Source organism: Pelecanus crispus, chromosome 1 (assembly GCF_030463565.1).
Source record: "Pelecanus crispus isolate bPelCri1 chromosome 1, bPelCri1.pri, whole genome shotgun sequence".
In the NCBI taxonomy this organism is placed as follows: Eukaryota; Metazoa; Chordata; class Aves; order Pelecaniformes; family Pelecanidae; genus Pelecanus; species Pelecanus crispus.
Genome location: NC_134643.1, coordinates 133,180,264 through 133,201,458, shown reverse-complemented (window position 1 = coordinate 133,201,458; position 21,195 = coordinate 133,180,264). Strand labels below are relative to the sequence as shown.

General features: G+C 35.9%; 1 protein-coding gene across 1 annotated transcript in view; it reads right to left on the bottom strand.

Moving 5' to 3' along the window:
- DMD (dystrophin) overlaps positions 1-21,195 on the bottom strand; it is a 1,232,979-nt gene that overhangs the window by 695,401 nt on the left and 516,383 nt on the right. The window contains exons 33-37 of the mRNA XM_075717957.1: positions 20,567-20,722; positions 13,632-13,802; positions 4,533-4,712; positions 2,360-2,488; positions 586-756 (exon numbers count right to left, since the gene is read on the bottom strand). Coding sequence (XP_075574072.1) covers positions 586-756; positions 2,360-2,488; positions 4,533-4,712; positions 13,632-13,802; positions 20,567-20,722 — 807 coding nt within the window. The remainder of the gene's footprint in view (positions 1-585; positions 757-2,359; positions 2,489-4,532; positions 4,713-13,631; positions 13,803-20,566; positions 20,723-21,195) is intronic.

Here is a 21,195-nt window from a genome sequence, read left to right as displayed (position 1 = left end):
GGAGAAAGTAGGTGGCTTACGCCCTCCCTCATTTCAATTCAGAAGTCACAACTAAAAATTACTTAATCCATATCAAATTCAGATTCAGTAGTCAAACTAGCTTTACAGATGAGTAGCTGAACTATAATTGATACAGTCTGTGTATATCTATCTATCTATCTATGTATATGTCCAACCTTGGTGAGTCACAGCCGCACAGGAAAAGACTGGGTGCATTTAATGAAAAGTTAGCCCCCAAAACCCAATCTATATCAAAAAAAAAGCTACACATACTTTGAGAAGATTAAGAATCTTACTGATTCCCAGATGTTGCTCAATCTTTGTAAGTTAATGAAGTAATCATTGTAACGTTCATATAAAGTCAGCGAATACTTCTAATTGTGAAATAGTGAAAGATGACCTTAATGTCAAAAAACCCAAACCTTCACACTTTAAAAAAAAAAAATGTATATTCTTAGCTTCTACCTTTTTTTCCTTTAAAAGCTTAGTTTTTGGAGAAACTGCAGCCTGCTATGTAGTTGTAACTGTGCACCTTATATAAATACCATTTTGTATGCATCTCCATATGGAAGCAAGTCCTCCTACCTTTCCACTCTTAATTCTTTGCGATATAGTTGCAAATCGCTGGTTGAGCTCTGACAGTTTAGGCTCTATTATTTTCCTGCAGTGATCTCCGTGGTTTGTCATCAAGTCTACTGCCTGGTCACGCACAGAGTCCACCTTTGGATGCATATCACTCAGCTCAGCCTTTAAGCGCTACAGTCCGTGAGCAAGAGACAGGGCTTGAAGTTAGTAATAAATGCAAAGAGAGAGAAAGAGAGAGAGAGAGAGAGTGTGCAAAGGAATAGGGAGCAAAACCACAAAGCAAATTCAGATAATTATGCATGAGTGTGTAAATCCAGTAGAAATACATTAGATAACATTCCCACTCCTATCCCTCAAATTTATAGCAGGAATGTATCTACATGTCTGTTTTAATATCTCCTAGAGGAAATTAATGGTGAACATTATTTCTAGGCAGGTTCTTATCTGTAATAATACGATCCTCAGCGTATTTCAGGATACGTTAAATTATTTTATGTTCCTAAAGCTAAGAAAAGCTGCTAATTCATGTATTATGGAGCTGGATGTATAACTATACAAAGCAACCATTGCTGCTTTCATTACTGTTCATGCCTACAGTTGAGGCAGGGAAAAATGCCCAGCTGAAAACCAGTGGGATTTTTTTCTATAAATCTATCACAAAATTACAAAAAACTGAGGGCAAATACCTTCTTCCTCTGCAATAGTAATCTTAACAGTAGATCCCAGTATGGGCAGAGGCCAAAAAAGATAGCCAGGTATTCAGGAATCATAAACACAGTTGGACATTAAGAATTACATTTCAGCATCTGTATGAAATGCCTTTGTGCAACACAAATATATATACCTGTATTGATGGCAAAGATAATTGTACTTTGTACCTGATGGTGGCAAAATTGTTCATTCAACTACAAAAGTCTGTCCTGTAATCCTGCTGAGATCAATGAGGCATTGATTTATGCTCTGCCTTGGAATTTGTAAAGTTTTGCTTCAGTAAATGGTGTCATTGTGTTAGTGCCAGCAATACAACTCTGATTTTGATTTGCAAACTGTTCCTCTGATATTGTATACTGACCATAGAGTTCAATACAAAGTAAAACATCACACTGATTTCAGAAGAAAAAAAAAATCCATATAGATAATAATTTGAAGTTGTTTAATCTTAAGAAAGAAGGTATTTTAAATGAGATACTTTAAAATTCACATCTACCTTGCAAGTTAGTTTTTCATCAGTTGGTCAAATGATGTAATGGACCAAATAAAATCTTCTGTTCAATACACTAACCCATTATTATACAGCTAGTTCACCATATAATATTCTTGTCTGTGGTGTTGGTCTGTCATCAACTCAAACAGTGTTTATAGAATTCAAACAATCATATGACAGAGATATCAAACACAGATAGCATAGATATCAGAAAAGTATCACAGAAAAACAGAAAAGCAATTCAAAATTAAGAACATGGAAGAAAAGGATTTTGTTCAACCAGATGTATTTAAGGAGTATTTTCCAGCAAATACAGGTTTAATAAGCTGCTGTTCTACTCACCAGGAAGTCCCCAAGACTTACAATAACATATCTGGTTTTATTTCTGCAGGAATTTAGCTTTTCAATGCAGTGCAAATTTATTAAGTAATCTACAAGTTGCCAGAGGGTGGTTTTATCACAGAAAAAAGAATGTTAATCAATTTGTGATACCTTTCAAAATACGCTAGTTTTGACACATTCCTTTTTTAGAATAAAATTAATGCTTTCCAGAAAATCGCATTTTTTTACCTTAAGAATTTCCTCTTTTTGCTGGGGCTTTTGTTTATCAGATTCATCCAACAGTATTTCAGCACGATACATCCAAGTTGTGACATTAGCTACATTCTGATCAAAAGCCTCCATGTGCTTTTGATATTCCTGTATGTGGAAAAGGTAAATACTGCATACAAAAAAAGTCATCAGAGCTGAAATAATAGCCGTAATTATGCCAACTGTGGCAAACATGCAGACATTCTGAAATTAAACTGATTTTATACAGTAACTGCTTGGTTTGTGAAGGATAGAATCTGTTGTTTGTTTGCTCTCACTTTATATATTATGTTTCTTTAAAATGACATTCTAGGAGAGAGAGAAGCTTCCAAAGTGACAGGCAGGAGGGTGACAGAGTTGCAGCAAGACACAGGTGTCTGCAGCTCAGCCAGGCTGCGGAGGGGAACAGGAAGCTGACAGCCAGACCTACTGGAGGTGGAAAGAAGAGTTTCCCAAGAACCAGGTACAGAACTCATGTTGGAAAGCCACTAAGTCAATTGAAACTAAGGTGGAAACAAGGATGCACTTGCAAAGTCACAATCAAGAATGCGAGCTTTGTATATAAAACTTTTATTTTCATTTCACCTAACTTCTCAGCTTTGAGACTCTGCTTTTTAAAAAGTTATTCTAGTTGATATTCTGATCAATCTTTTTTTTCCCTCCTTAATTTAAAAACCTTTTACCTTTTTTGGTGAGCTCACTAGAATGAGGTCTACACATATCCACCTCAGAACTCCAGGCCAACTACGTGTAGTTTGGCGTAATACTTTTGGCCTAATAAGTAATACTTTTTATGGCCAAAAGGAACAGCTCAATGACACGTTGCAGTGGTTACCACTGGTACACTACTAAAATATCCATATTCAGTCTGTGTTTACAAATTTGCCAACTGTGGCAAACATGCGTGCATTATAAAATTAAACTTGTTAAATTTTATACAGTAACTGTAGAATCCAAAGCAGAGAGAAAGTAGAGGAATACATAACTATACCAGTCTATAAACTCCATTATGTGTTTCTTATAATGAGTTCCAAATTGAAGCTGAGCACCTACATCGTACTGAATGAAATGCTTAAGTTTTCCAAATAGGCACAACCAGGTGCTTGCACTTGTATACTGCATACAGCCGAAGAAGCCCTGCAGTGATGCTGTATACCCATCACCAAAGCGTTTGTAAGGTAGACACACAGAGTCTAGTGGACCTCTAACACATCAAGCTCTGAAAAGTCATGATAAAGGCTAAGGCACCCTCAAGAACCACTTCAGTTTCTCTGCATTGAAACTGCATTCCCATTCTCTCAGCACCAGAAACAGCATACAAGATTTCCCACAGCATTCTGGCAGTCAAATGGTTAAGACTATTCTGTGTTTAAGGGTTCAAGCTGTCATCTCTTCATGGCAGAATTAATTTTAAGGGAGAATATAGGTATGTGACTTATCAGCAGTGTGAAGCAGCTGGTGCTGGGGCTCCTGAATCTGAATTAAATGCGGTTTAGGGGTTTTACTTTGGACTAAGCTTAATCTGGTGCCCTTAACTAAGTATCTGCACCAAAACAGGCACCACAGAACACGCACATCATGCAGTTCTGAAAGACCAAATCATAGTCCTTGAGCACATCAGGTGTGCTCCCTGACCTTCTGATTCAGTTGCCTCTGAAAGAAATCTAGTTCACGCACACCAAAGCTACCCTGTGGACCAAACAAACATGCAAGCGGAGACTTCCCATCTGTACTACTCTTCCAAACAGAAATGTTAATGTAGCCAAAAGCAGATGATGCTGTTGGTATCAATACCAAGACTTATTCAACTTATTTGACTATTTTTTTTCACTTGATTCACATTCAAGTAGTCTAGGTCCTTGGGGAGAAACTGCATTTCATCCATTAGGAAAAAAATAAGTAGTCCAGGAACTACTGAGGCAGACAGGAACGGGAAGTGCTAACAGGCAAGACCCCACACATCCATCACTCTGTAAACAGTCAGATTCTTAAAATATATACAATGTACTAAACAACAATAAATCTGATTGTCTGTGTACCTACGTATTCAATAAGCATAGTCCAGGGCACAAGAAAAAGCACTTCTATAAGGCTGAGCACCTACGACTGGGCACCAACATTTCCTCTGTGTGAACAAATGCGTTTTCCTTACCAGTAACAGATTGAACCATTCCTCAGCACGTGAAGTTACTGCTATCCAATTACTGTTCAGGAGGCTGAGTTTATCCTCCACCAGGCTCTCCTTTCCTTTCAGCACTGTCTTCAAATTCTCTCCTAAATCACTGATGCTCTTAAGATGGACCTGGCGTTTCTCAATCTCCTTCTGCGTTGCCTACATGAGCAGAATGAAAAATAAAAGTTCAGGAAATTAAAAATTCTCCACACTAAGAACATCAAATATTAAAACAGCCAGTAAGTTCATACTAGAACACACTCTTTCTTCCTATAGGAGGCAAAAGTGTTCTGTGAAGAGCAGTTAAGTTAAACATAAATTGTTCCTCTTTAGCTCTGATAAAACTGTAAATGTCCTTCATATTCTCATAATCATTTTTGCTAATAGTTTCATTTTAAAAAGTGTGAATTCTCTCAGTCCAGTGTTCAAAATATAGTTTTAATACTTAATTGTTAAACAATAATCCACTTTTTACAGTATTTATATTGAGATGTTTAAAGTTACTTTGCACATAATAAAATGGCATAGTTACCAAACAGCACATAAAGCTTACATAATAAATAGAATGATAATAAAGCATGATGATGACTTCTTAAGACTTAGAGAACTCCACTGAAAATACTCTCGTGAAATACTTTAATATTCCTTTAATATTTTTCAACGCAATATTTTCCAGCAGAAACCATGTTCTCTCCTGTTAGATTTCTTGTTTCCTAACTGTAGAAATGCCTCTTTTCATTCCATTCACTTGGGATTTCACTCTGTGAACTAAAATACTAAAACAAGCTATTATCCATAGCATCCCTAAGCTTGAATAACTAAGATACATATGCAGTGCTACAAGATCAGACTTCCAGCATCTCCTCCCACTATTATCTTACCTTATATAAATAGATTTAAATTATATGTAAGGTCACATAATTTACTCATTATTATTATTTCTTAATATTTGTTGCAACATGCAAGAAGTCTAACAAAAGGAGAAAACCCCAACATATTTAGACAACATGTAAAAAAGCAGGAATTTAATACTAAATACGGAGATGACACAATGCAGAGTATAACAATCTTGCTGAATACTAAAGGAGAGGCACAAATTCCTTACACCTAACATCACATATAACCAGTTTTATGAGGAAAATTTATCTGAGCTCCTTGGTGCCTGATAGCAATGATCCAGGCATACAGGAGCTCTGCTTATAAAATAAAGCTCCAACTAGAAATGAAGTGGTCCACAATAAACACAAACAGACTTTAGGAGAAAAGTAAGAATCACTGGTCTCCAGACACATTGATTTCTCAGAGATAACTTGAATATACTAAATGAAGAACCACTTCTAATCAAACTGCAATCACAACTCTTCCATCTCAGGATCAACACTCTTACTGCAGTAGAACCTTTACCACCTCCACGCCATCACACCTCTCACAGTCACACATCAGTATGATTTTGTTGATGATGTGTTGTTATAGAAAGTAATCTAGTTTGCAATAAGGATGGTATAGAAATTACTTTTTGGAACAATACAATCTTAATAGCACCTACAACTTACTTGGCATATATTATGCTTAAAGCAGCTGCTCGCTTCCTATGCTTAACAGAATTAATGATCTAATTCTGCAATGTTACTTCACAGAAAAGGTTTTATACTTGCATTTCATATAAGTACAAGAAATTTTCCACATTCTACCAATTTTCTCAAATACAGAGGATTTGTAATAGAATCAAGACATGATTAAGGCAAATAATTTAACTATAAACTACAGAATTATAGAATCTGAAATGGAGAGTTTCAAATTTCAACAGGTTCTAGTCAAATTAAAGAAAAAAAAGCCCTCTTCTAATAAAATTTTATTGGTTTCACTGCAGGTACAAAATGTCATCATAAAAAAAGAATAAGGCAAAACATATAATTTACCTCCAACTCAGGATGGAAAGTTTTGATCAACTTTATTACCTTTTCTGAACAATTTGCTTCCATTTGGAAAAGAATGTCTGAAGCACATTTACTCTTGGTTGTGGTTTCCTTTGTATTTTACATGTATGAAAACTCAGACAAGTCTTGGGCTATATATGAAAATATTAAGCCCAACTAGAAATGCAAACAGATGGATCAGACAATTAAATATCAATTAAATAAAACTGCTACCCAAAAGTCAGATGTATAATTCCCAGTGTATGATAAAAAGTGCAACAGCACTCTGCCTGATCCCTGTTGTTCCTTTCAAGGTAAAGAAATAATGTTAAACCAAAGACTAGGTGCACCTCTGGGCAATATGAATATTAATGCTCCTGTGTACTAACAATTAAGGGACATAAATAACCAATGAGATAAGTAAACAATCACACGCCCCCACCTTCTTAAAGAAAAACCACTGAGGCCTTCAACACAACATCAAAGTGAAAAAGCCATCTTCTGCAATACTTCAAATCTCTATTATTCAAAGTTCTTATGTATAAAATCCTGGACCCACTGAATACAGTTCAAGAACTACCAGGGTCTGTAAAGGTGGTGGGATTCCACACTGTATTATCAGCTAGGACCTCCTCTGTATGATATAATGCATACTAGGCAAACTAACAACTTTTTTTTCAGTTCTTTCACAACTTTGATAACAGGGGTTTTTTTTTTTTAATTTGACATTTCTTCATTATACTATTCAGAATTCTCTTTTCAGTATTACTAGGCAGTGACAATCTACATATACTTTATCCATTGCCATATAACAGATAGCATTATTAAATTTTCTGTACCAACAAGACAAAAGGACTGCTATTAATTCAACAACAATATATAAAACAGATTTAAAAAAAAGTCATTATCCCAGGATTACTTCATTAAAACTCAGGGAGTGGCTTTCAAAATCTGCCAATTTTTGAAGAGCAAGTTCCACTACTCAGTGAATTGGCCTTTACTCATCACCTTTTGCTGTATGTTTTTGGGGATTAGAAGAGCATATTTCAAAATTAAGGGAAAAAACCCCAACCTTGCTGGATTTAAACCCCCCTCTGGTTGCCCTAACATCAGATTGCTATTCAGCTGTGCAGTTTATTCGAAAATATGTGAGGAAGATAGATTTTTAAATACAGAATCAAAAGTGTTAGCTTTGTAATTTAAGAAGTATAAGACAGTTCAAGCACCAGAAGCCTTAAAAAAACAAAGCTCCAAATCCCAAAAATGACGACAATGGGTACAATATGAAACATTAACAAATAAAGTGGTGAAATTCTTCCTGGAAGGACTAGGCGATTTATAAATTTTGATTTTGTGTGTTTATCAGGATGAAACTATGTAACATAAATAAAACACAAGCATGAAAGGACGTTGTAGTGAGGTGGGGGTTGGTCTCTTCTCCCATGTAGTTAGTGATAGGACGAGAGGAAATGGGCTTAAGCTGCGCCAGGGGAGGTTTAGGTTGGAAATTAGGAAAAATTTCTTTACGGAAAGGGTGGTCAAGAATTGGAACAGGCTGCCCAGAGAGGTGGTGGAGTCACTTTGGGACATGGTTTAGTCTAGTCTACCCTTGATTGGTTTAGAGTGGACTTGGTAGTGTAGGTTAATGGTTGGACTGGATGATCTTAAAGGTCTTTTCCAACCTAAACGATTCTATGATTCTATGATTCTATGTTAGAAGTTGGGAAGGACCTAATTTTCTGATGCAATCTCACATGGCATTTTGTGGAAAGAGAAATATGTAAACAACAGGTTGAACTAAGTGTCATAACACCCAGAATTCATTTGCAGCTGTTAAAATTTGTCAGCAATGTTCAATAGTGTTTTCAAACAGATTACATGAACTCTTCTACTTGCCATTATAAAGAAGTTATTAAATTAACTTTCCATTTTTTTTTTTTCCTTTAGGACTAGTATTTTTATTTATAAAACAAAAGTTTATTCAAGTCTGTATTACCTGCTCAAAGACAAAGCTTCCATAAATAGAATCACAGAATCATAGAATCGTTTAGGTTGGAAAAGACTTTCAGGAAAGAAAGCCCCATTAAAATGTGCATGCAAATTATACATATTATATTATGGAGACATATATGGTCATCTCTTCTATACATATGCCTCCATGTAGGATCACACCTACTAGCAGATACAACAGTTAAAGATGATAGCAATCTCTCCATTCAAATTGCTGTTCTAATTTCTGTTAGACAGAATTCTGAAATGTCCCTTTGGAAGAAGCTCTTGTACTTCCACTTTTTTGAAGTACCAGTTGTGGCTATTTGGTACAAGATACCACAACGGAAAGTCTTTGACCCCAAAAATTCATTTGGATTTCACTGAATGAAAGTACTGGAAGTACAAGAGCTTCTTCCAAAGGGACATTTCAGAATTCTGTCTAACAGAAATTAGAACAGCAAGAAAGATAAAGAGTGCACCACAGTACAGTGGGTGCCAGGAACCCAGACGCCATTTCTCTTGGAAATGTTCAGATCCTGGGATTTCAGTGGTGACGTTTTCCCAGTTTTGATTAAGGCACACTACCAGCATTTTTCTGAGAACACAAGTGAGAAAAGAATAATGGTTCCTTTAACAGCTTTTTTTTTTTCCCGAGAGACATGGCATCTGGGTTCCTGGCACCCAGGAAATGAAAGCAATCAGACAGATCCTTCTTCTCTGTTAAAACTCTGCATCCAGAACATGCCTCAGGTGACCAGTTTCTAATCCCCATCCCAGTAACACCAGAAGGAGGAGATGGAGATAAGACCAGCTGAGCTTCCCCGTACCGGTCCCTACCATTGAAACCTCAGGAAAGAGGTTGTGTAAAATAAAGTTGTATTTAAGAAAAACAAATTTAGATGGCACACTCTTTCAGTTTACTAACAAATACTACTGAGGTTTTTTTGGCTTTTTTTTTTTTTTTTTACTTGATGTTTCATAAGGGAGTGAAAATCAGAACCTCCTTCACATTAGCAAATACTAACTAGGAACGAATGATGTTTGAAAACAGAAGCTACATTGGAATGCCTTTTTCTGAGGAGATGGTGCAGAGGGTTTCTGAGCTATACTTTATAATGATAAAACTACCATGTATCAGACTGAACTACTGATGTTTTTTCAAACAAACCCGAGTTGTGACTAAATACAGAGGACAATATTTGTGCTGGTCATTAACATAGGCAGATTAAAAAAATTCAACACCAACGAATTATAGAAGAAAAGTTCTATGTGCGTCCACATTGCCTGTACACTGTGGATTACTTGAAAGTAATCTTTGCAATTTGAGCCTCTCTAAAAGAAATGAGTTAGGTGGTCAAGTCTCATGGGTGGGATTACAGAATTAATCAGAAGTTGACATTATGGCCTTCTCAGTGGCTGATTATACATATTCATTTGTTTATTCACGGCACATCTTTCATTTTTATTGCATTCTGGCCACTGACTATGAATCAGTTGACACAATTTTCAGATCATTTTCTTTCACTGATTTTACTGACGGAAAATACGCTGCTAAATGGGTTAGCTAATGTAATTCTAAGTACTTCAAGTCAACTTCATACTCACTGGTATTATACACTGTGCTAAAATAGAACATTAAAGCACTGGCAGACTCAAACTGCTGATACTATGGAGTGATACAGGACTTTTCCTGGTAATACCACCTGCCATTTCCTTTTTCAGAACATGGTTTCCTGTCAATCTAATTCTTATCGGGCCAGTTCCTGATTAAAAGACAAATAAACCCCGCGATAGTTAACATCTTCAGTGATAAATACATTCACTAAATCAGATTTCTAATTATAAATGGATTTCTAATATACAATGTTTAATGACTATCTTTCCACCCACATGTCATTTTTCTTATCTATTATAACATAACTGAATTCAAATGAAAAGATTTAGCTTGTCTCTACTGAGTAAAAAGGCAGGATTTACAGCCTTTAGTATGTTGCCCATCTCATTTCACATAACTCAGCCAAGCTTTTGTTCCATCCTTAAAAAAATTCTAGACATAAATAAATGACACACTTCCCTTCATGTCCAGATTAATGCTATGTTTCATTAACATAATTTCCTACTCCAGATGAACATTCCTTTTTATTTCTAGGTGTTTATACCTTGAAGACAATGTTCACATGTATGATTTTTTTATCCTAGCCTCTATAATTATCTCAGAAACCTTCTAAGTTCCTTTGACTTTTAAGAAGTCTTGTGTACTGAAAATTAATTAGAAATAATTGCAGTAATAAATATAACTACTTCCTTGTGCTGTAAAGGAAAACGTTTATGAGCTCTCTGCCTGGTTATATCAACAGCAACACACATCCAATTTTCAGTACATTCACAGTATATAGTTCTCCTCTCTTCCCCTCCATTTTCCATTTTAGTTTTTCTGCAGACTTTCCTCACAATGGCAATCCACTGGGCCTAATTCATCTCCCAGTGCATTTCATTAGATCTGTTACTGTCTTCGGCAGCCTACTTAGCCAGGAAGTCCAAAGCCCAAAGCTGTGACATTAATCAGATACTGTGAGGCCCTGGTTCTGGGGACTGAATTATTGATGTACAATTTTTTATGATGCCTCATTGAAATCCACATAGGAGTTTCAGTGTCATACTTATTTATGAAGTCCTCATAAGAATTTTAAAGTGTCCAGGAAAACATGCAGCAATTCCTGTCTCTTAGTGGGAGCAGATTCTTTAGGAAAAAGTATGCTCACATCACATAATTTCTGCAAATACTTACATTTGGAAGGCTAGGATCTGCCGCCTATACTATCTGTTGGATTGCTCAAAATTAAAAGTCTGCTTATATTTATGTAAATATTGATTTATATTTCCTAAAGAGAATCTTAATAAAAGAATTCTGAAAGCCACTCACTCAGTACATACATACTTCAACAACAGACAGCTGCTCTCATCTGAAGTTGTCTGTTTATTCTTATTTTAGTGATGAACTGACTGAAGGAGAAGAGCTGCGGTATTATATGAAGTTGGACTGCAGTGAAGGCTTTGGGCAAGATTTGAAGTCAAAACATGCTTTTTACCATTTTTTTCTGCAACCCTTTATGTATCAATTCCTTGTGAAAATTCACAGTATTCAATGGAGTTCTTTAAGATTAGTAGGTGGAGTGGTTCCCCTTTTTGATATGTTTTTCATGTTAGTATTTCTTATTTCAATTAGCTCTTGTTACTTTTTTTGATTGTCATAAGATAAAAATACGTTGTACTTGTAGCAAGTGTGAGACTTAACAAGGACTTCCCACTGTGTAACTGCATTGATCATCAGACTTTAGATTCTAATTATGCAACTTCTGAAGCATTAAGGTCCACATCTAACAATTACATGATATTAAGGAGAAATCTTTCTATTTAAGCTGCTGTGAAGCTATGTACATCTGGATTAACTTTCCTGAACATGCATGCAGGAACAAACAGCGTACATTTCTGTTTCAGTAGAACTGTACTGTGTAGTTTAACACCACCAAAGATGATTCTTATTTTCATGACCGGGTAAATGGACTGAGTAACTGGCAGGTTAGTTTGGGGATGTTAAAACCAGATGATTGCGTAATCCATCTCTTAAAAATCTGATGCTTGTCCTTTATTATGGATGTTAAGAGCACAATATCAACCAAAAGTAACGAGAGGAACTGCACAGACTTTACTTTAGGAAAGGCAGAAAGTGAAAATGAGAGAACTTCAAGCAGTAATTGTTTTTATAGGGATCAAGGTTTTGATTTGAAAGTCAAAGCAGCAATAGTCAAAGAGTAATTGTAAGATAATAATAGCAAAAGTTGATCTTTATATATTTTTTGATACTACTTTCCACATACTGTCATTCTTAGAGACAGATCACAAAAGACTTGTAGACTTCTTGTTTTTTGTAAATCATCAGTGTATTTCAAGGCTAAAGACATTTTATCATGCTCAGAAGCTTGAAAGGGGGAGTTAAAGACAAAAAACCGCCACCAACAAAAAAACCCAAACCAAAACCCAGATTTTACTGCAGTGTCTTTAATCCGCACAGCCTTTAAAAACAGTAGTAAAGTTGCTTGTGTAGTATTCATGACTATTTCCATAATGCATGGTGAAACTGGTAAAATGTTTAAGGAATTCTCCATATTAAACAAAGCAGAAGTGGTAAATTTTTACACAAATAAACAATACTGTTTAAGGGTTTTTTTTGTTGTTGTTTTGTTTTGAAATTACATAGGAACACTTATCCAAAATGCTGCTGGCTTCACATAACTGTTTGAAATTTTGAAGCTTTGGATAATGATGAGCATAGTTTCCTCTAAAGCACAGATTTTGGTATATGTGTACAATAATGGCTTGGTTTGCTTATGTTCTGTTTGGATTTTTATTACATATGCAGAATATAAACTAGATTAGCTAGTATTGAATGATAGTGTGCTAAGTCTTAATGTTACAGAGAGATATGCAGTTTGATGTAGAACTCTTGCATTCCTCAGTAATTCTGTAAGATGTTTATCTAAACTGTGGCACATGTAGTAATATTGAGGGAAGTTTCATGTTAGGCTTTGAGTTATAACCTAAAACAAGAGTTCAAGGTGAAGTCTCATGGAAGCAAGAAGCCCCCAGAATGAAAACAAATGAGCTACAAACCAAAAAGGGTAAGAAAACAAATATCCCACCTCCTGGCTGCTATCTGAACATGTGGAATATGGAGTGTTCAGACATCCTTAATTTTCCATCTGCTGGAGCTGTTCTACTGTTTAATACTTTTCTAATCATGAGTAGAACGGGGTGAGAGAGAAAGGGATCTCCATGTATATGGATCTCTATTTACATGGATCTCTATTTACACGGATCCTGGATGGATAATTTATAGTACTCCAAAAAATGAAATTTAACTTTAAATTCATCTCAGTGAAGATTAGTGCAATATGAAGGTGAATTGTGCTATTGATATACGCACAAACAAGACGGTTTAAACTTTTCTGAGCATTAATGTTAGGGTGAGATAATGCCATAACAGTTACAAAGTTCCACTAATTAAAATGCCAGAATTTTTATTCGCTTTCTTTATCAAGAAAGGACGCTATCTTTCTGTGATATGCATAACCTGAGATACATAAAGGTACAGTGTATGTTACGTTGTTACCTTGCCCCAGGCAATTTCAGCATCCAAATTGCTAGGCATCCCCTGCACAGCTGATCTCTTTGTCAATTCTGCATCTGTCGCTGCAAGCCACTCTGTCATAGCATTAATTTCTTTTCGTAGCTTCCGGGACAATTTCAAGCATTTCTCTAACTCTTGCTTCTTTTCTGTCACCTGCAGAAAGAAAACATGTGTTTCTTAACTCTTCAGTCAAACAAGTTTAATGATTTTTATATACCTTTTTCATATGTCGTTTTTCTATAAAACCTTAGCTTGCAATTTTACAAGCCAAGCTGCACTTTTAATATAGTTATGTCTTGCCCTAGTTCTCTCAATATCTGTAATTTTGCTGCTAGAATGCAAACACCTATAAGAAAAAATGTGCATAAAGACTCATTGAGTCTGAACTAGCAGCAGACCTCTGCAAACCAACTCCTCCATTCTGAAGTCATGCATAGCAAACTAATTTGGAACAACTGAATTAACAGGCTTTCCTTGAGACACAAAATAGATGTCAAAACCCTTCAGAGAGAACATTTTCATATAGATGGCCATACAGTGATATTGAATGCTCAAGGTTTGCTCAATGTAGCTACATCACATAGAAGAAAAAAATTCTCTGCCAAAGAAATACCAACATCTTGAAACACAGGAGTCACTGAATGATGTCAAACTAAGACAGCACAGTTAACTTTAAGTTTTAAATTTCTCAGCATATTATTTTGTTGTCTTTTTAATACTCTTTAAATGTAGGGGGTTTGCATAGGAATTTGTAATTTTTTTCTTTTTTCAAAACAAACTGAAAAATAAATTAAAAATCAGCAGAAATGTGTCTCATTAGTAAATCCATCCCATGGTTTAATAACATTTATTTGGGTCACTGCAGAACAACTCATACAGTTTGTATTACATTCTATGATGCACGCTTTACTAAGCTTTCCTGACCCCCTCCCACTTCCTTATCAAAAATGTGTCTGCCACTTTAGTGTGATGCACATTGCTCCCAGCATGCAGTCAGACTCACAGCCATCCTGCAATAGGATGTTTTGGTTATACAATGATTTTACATTCTTTCATACAGAGGGGGAAAACCAAGGTGTCCTCAAGTGTCCTCATGTGATTCTGTTTGGCACTGACTAAAGATTAGGCATATCTGTTCTAAATAAATCAACAGAAGAAAGTTGAAACACACATTTTCTAGAGAGCTTCACAAGCATTTACTATCAGTAGGCTACATTACAGACTTTTTGAAGAAAGCGCAGTTTGTGCACTGCAATCCCAAGATTCTTTTCCACAGACCTCCATGGTCCATCATAGTCCCCTTTCAAATTCTTTCTCCTTATATGCAGTCTGTTTTCTCATGTCCAGTTTCCTTAGAGCATCAACCTTTGTTCACATTTCCCTGAAACCTCTCACCCAGGTTAAGTCCCAGGCCACATCCCTATGGAACTGATTCCCAGTCCCTTAGATGGGAGTCTTCACCACAGACTTATTTGCAGCACCTGTCTGCTTTCTTCCACACTTTCAGACCATCCTAAGTCTTACCCTCTACCACTAGCTTCCAATCTTCTAGATCCCCATATTCACCTCTTTACATTCACAGCTTTTTGGTTAGTCTCTTCTGAATGTTTTGGATGTGAAGTACTGTGAACAATCCCTGGTTTATTTGTTAAGTTCTTTTAAGCATATTACACGCTACCTGGAAGGAAGGCTGAGTATTTATGTTGTCTTGACTGTCTTACAGTACTTTTTGGTGTAACCTGGAGGAACAGGGGAAAATAATCCTCCTTGCAAGCCCCTGAGCATATTCAGAGAGAGAAGGAAGGTTCCACATAGGCAGAAGAGTAAATGAAGAGATCTCAGATAGACATTAGGCAACTGGTGGTTAGAAAATACAAATTAATAAATTATGTTGCGCTGAAGTTTAAAAAAGGTCATGAAAGAAGGCGGATTAAAAGTGTTCCGTAGGTCACTAATATTTAAAAGAAATTACTAATTACCTTGCATGTCAATTAATAATCAAGTGATATTGTAGCCACCGACTTCTATTTAAGTATTTTTAAATAGGAAAAAATTGTCTACGGTACTGTCAGATATCCAAAACTTGTATCGATAGGTACTAAAACTATTTTGGGCTTTGACACTGTTTGAGTACAAGAAGCGGTGCAATGATCAAATTGATTCCTAGCTCTACTACCAAGGAGAGTTTGAAGTTTTAAAATGTAATAGGGTGCCATGAGGATAGGTACATGGCTTTTGTTATCCCTGAGTAAACAGATCAGATTTTCCCAGGGAATAAGCAATAAAATGTCCCTGATCGTATATTATCACTCTATAGAGGCTTAATACTAAATTCTCAGAACATTTCTTCTTCACTGAATATGCTTTATGTGCTTTCTTGTATGCCAGCTTTAGTAAATGAGACCTCAGAACTTGCAGTCAGGCCAAGAGGTAAGTCCCTTGGAAGGACCATAAAAATCAGCTTTTTAGGGCTCCATTCACACATGGATCCAGGAATCCACACAAATTTTCACCTCCTCTTCTGATGAGTATTAACAGTCGCTGCAAATAACTATTTGCAGATCCTTAGCAGCAATACAAAGCAAAGTGCACTACCCTAAGTGTGATTGCCTGTGTAAGAATCCTAAACACCTGATATACTCTAAAATGAAGTTCCTGATACGTGCCCAAACACAGAAAGAGTATTTGCATAACTATATACATCTCTAAATTCTGTATATATTATCAATAATGTTACACTATTTCCACGTACATTATATGTATCCAGAGGTTACTGATTAATCAGTTTCGGTTTGTACTTCAATGTAAAGATGTATTTCTAAAGAAAAATAGGAAACAGTGCCCTCTAAAGGCCTTCTGTTTCATGCTGTGATACCAAACATCCTACCTCCATAAATTTTTTCTCTATATTTTAAAGATATTTTAGCTATGCTAAATAGTTTACTCACAAGAATCCTTGGATGTAATAAATAAAAATAAAATGAGAAAAACAGATATTTGAATCAAAAGAAAGGTATTTTACAGCCTTTTATTCTTACAGCCAAAAATCCTGTGCAGCAGTGCTACTGTGAGGGAAGACCTGACCTTGTAAGTAATAGCCCCTACTGCACGCAATGCCCTTAGGAGAGCAGCAAGAACATTATTACTGCCACTTTCTTTTAGAGTCCAGCTCCCTGTTCTGATGAATTACCACAGGGAGATTTGACACAAGGATGCTACAGACCCTACCTCACAGCCACTCACAACTAGCAAACTCCCTAAGCTTTAATATAGTGGTGTGTGTCTACATATGCATATGTGCCTGTGTCAGAGAAAGAGAGAATAAGGGCAAGTGAATGCATAAGTAAGCACAGGCATGGAATATTTATCATAAATGCAACCACTACACCATGATATTCAAATGACATTTTGCTTTCTTGTAAATTCATCTCAAACTTGTTTACAATGAGGCCACTACTACAGTTTCAAAATTATCGATTATGCTTTTAAAGAATATTAGGTGAAAAATGAGGGGCAAAACTTGGTGTTCTGAACAGACTACACTCATTCCTGGACCACAGAGGGGTTTAAGGTCTGATACTATCTAAGCAATTAGTAGTAATCACAGGTATTTATATCCATACGTGTATATGCTAAAACCAAAAGAAACAAACAAAAAAATCCCCACACCTTCCCATTCTTCTTAAAGGGAAGAATTCCTAGGTTCACAGCATCTCAAGTTATGATACCTAAAATATATAGAAAAACTACAGTAAGTTGTGTATGAAATTATTAGAAATTACCATAATTTTCCTGTCCATCTGAGAGCACAACACTTCAGCACATGTTTAAATTAAGCCATTCCAGCATGCTTCAGAATGTGCTTAAGACTGTTTCAAATATGGGGGTCCTTCTGAAGCAGTACATATGAAATCATGCAGTAGAGTCTACACTTAAAGATGTGTTTTTTACTCAGCCTATACATTCAGTCCTCAGACTTACTATTAGTTATAACTATTATCAGTTTTTTTCTTAAAAAGACAGATTTTGACTCAATGCAATCAATTAGGGCTGATGATGGCTAACTGATTCCTTTAGTTCTGTATCTCTGGGCTTTTGTGACTGTCTCCAAAACTGTTAACTACCATGCTATATAAAAGTAACTGTGAGAAATTACATCTAGGACAACAAAGCTAAACACAGCACTGCAGATTTTTGAGACCCATTAAGTTGCAACATGGTTCACTTCAGATCACTAATGGCTTCCTAATGGCACATTTTTATCCCTTCATTAGTTAAGAGAGGTTTCCTGTAACAATGGCACCTGTCTGCTGTTAAGTTAAACATAATGCAGGAATAAATGCTACAGTCCTTTCCAAAATAACGGAGAAACCAAATACATTGTCTAATCTCAGGTAATAGCTATCCACACCTTAATGAAGAAGACTCTTCAGTTTTCTTGACACTCATTAAGCGACTGATGCTATTAGAAAATAAATACCTTTATTTTCTAGCAAGAGAGAGAACTGGTTTAATTCAGGTTCCCAAATCAGTATTATCTCTGTCAAAAGTAATATTACTCTTACTGTTTTATTGTACTGTAGTCAGCGGGGCTTGATTATCAGTATGTGTTTAAACCACATACTGAACCTCAGTATTACCATGGGCTCATTTTCCTAGCTAGTAATAATTTATGGTTCTAATAATTTATAATCTGACAAAATAAAGTATTTGCACTCTGTCCTATTTCATATATGTGAAGTATATAAATTTTAGAAACCAATAGACAACTATGTCTGTCATTCACAATCTTCAGTCAGCCAGTTACAGCACCAAATTCACTTTTATCCTACAGTTTTTAGAAGGTCTGTGGATAGTTTTAATGAGGGCAAGAGGAATGAAACAGAATAATGAAGGATAGTTGTTAATTGAATTATTTGTGCGAAGTCTTCTTTAGGACAATGCCACAGCTCCTCTTCAGAGCTCAAAGGTCCTTGTGTTGTCCAAAACTGATGCTGCTATAGATGTCCATTATAAGGCCCGACTCTAACTGCGCTTTTATTTAGTGAACAGATTGTCTGAGAGCAGAAGTCTAGGTGATATATTACTGACTTGATCAGTAAACCATGAAAGGTTGCTTGAGATCTGCCAAGAAGGAAATTAGGGGAAAGGTAATTCTGGCATGGGGAGATAGTGACCACCGACTTGTGAACCCCCTACCACAATTACACCCCAGACTCAAACAGAAGACCAACTGAGCATGCTCATTAACTTAAACAGTAGGCAAAGAGATTTTAACGAATCATAGCACTGCATATGTCTTAGAGAATTAAATATGGTAATGAACGTGTGTATAAATAGATGCTGACCTGATGATTCAGTGTGCTAGCTTTGTGGAAAGCCACCTAGCACCCAAACGTGCGCAACTTTGTGAATAAACATTATGTCATCTCAGCGTGTGAAGACTGGCTTATTGCACACCGGGTAAACGAGCCCTATTTGGGACAACACTTGTAGAGGATTGTACCTCAGGAGGAGGCAACACACTCCATAGATAATGCAGACCCAGAATAAAAAGCCTTTAGGGTTTGACGCGCAATTTTTTTTTTCAATCACAGTCTTGTTAATATTGGTTAGTAGCTTGTCTTTCCTACTGTCTGTTTAGTTGACTTTTAGGAAAAATTGAGTAAACAAAAACATTCTCCTTTTGGGAAGTGTAACAGTATTTAACTGTATATGAATCGATAAAGAAACAGATCATGTATAGATGAAAAGTTTACACAAGGAATGAGAGTGCTTGGGAAATTAATAGGGATTGATTCTACATGGTTAATTATATATAAATAACTTATCACTGGCATCATAAGGTAAAAGTCTGCCACATGTTGAGAACTATTTGTTTTTTTCTGCAGGTGAAGCTGACTTATATAAAAGAATATTGAGAAAGTATTCAGGTAGTCCTCCTAATTATATGCTGACATTCACTAAGTGCTCAAACTGAGTACTGTACAGATATCAGATTTTTTTTTGTTTTTTAAAAGTTGTATTCCAAGGCAATACATTCCTCATTACAGAGCTCAAAGGATGATGATTCAGTTTTGCCCAACATGAAGAAATTTGATAATCCCTATGGAATGGAGGATGACAAATTACTAAATTCTAAACAAGGGTTTGCTGGTATCTGAGATGTATAACAACAGGACAGTTATTCCATATACTCATAACTAAAAAATAGTCTATGTGGCTTATATATTAAGATACCATGAAAAGGTAAGTCAGGGTTGTACATGACATTTAAACCAGGGAACAGTTATGACAACAACTGAACACATGTAGTTAAACTCAAGAGTGCAGAAGCAGCAAAGCAGAGTGGTATACAAATGCCTCCTGAGGAAAGCTGCAGTAGCAAGAGTTTTTGGTCAACAGATTTTTGAACAGCAACAAACGGAAATGATATACTTAAAGACCTGTACAGTCAGAGGCAGAAGGAAATCAGAAGGTAGAATTCTCTCTTTTATGAAGCAGCTCTTCAAGTAAAATGTGAAAAAATCACAAACAAAATCTAAGTATTTTTCTGACCTGAAGTGTTTTGAAACAAGTGACTGTTTGAGGCATTAAAATGAAACAACATCCCCCTCTGACCCTAAAACAATGAACTAGTAGGAAAAAAAAAATTAAAATACTAAGAAAGTGTAATTTTAAATTATAGGAAATAAATGAATTTTCTATTTTTCTAGAAGGTTATTTCTTCTCAGAGCAACTGAATAGCCATCCTGGTGACTGCCTCTGCCTCCATTCTTTCTGCTCCACTGTTTAGAAAATGGGAGGGTCTTGAAAGGAACGAATAAAAAACCCCATTTACTTACCATACCAAGATTATTCTTCACTTTGCCAGTTAAAAAGAGGGCATAGTTTTGTATTAAAAACACAGAACTTACCTTTGCACCCAATTCATTATATTGCAACTTCAAAGCTGTAAGTCTTTCATCCAGTTCTTTCGGGTTCTCTGTTTGCTGCTTTTGAACAATCTGCCTCCCAGTTTTTATCACTGTTTCCACTTCAGACTTCACCTCACTCAGGCTTTTATATAATTTCTAATCAAACAGAAATATGAAAGAAAAATACCACCATTAAAATATGTAAAACAGAAAAGACTATTGAAGGTATTATAAAGGCGCACCAGAAGTTTTTGCATTGTTTGCTGTATAAAAACCACCATCATGCAAGAGTCTGAGCACCTTCCACTCCCATTTGAAAGCTAAAGGAGTTGAGAGGTACCATGGTATGTGACCTAAGGATAGAGAAAACTCACCCTGAGCATGTATGTGCATTAAAAAAAAGTTTATGAGAAAACTTGATCATTTTCTAAATCAGATTTCAAATTAACAGATTCAGAACAGCCTATCGTTGCTAATATTGGCTTCAAAGACTTGTCACCAAAAACAATGGTAGAAATATTATAGATAAGAAAGTACACACCATTACTAATTTTTTAAGATACGACAAAGGCTGTTTTCAAACTGATTTAGATAATGCAGTACTTAAAACAACAACTGATGTCTTCTGT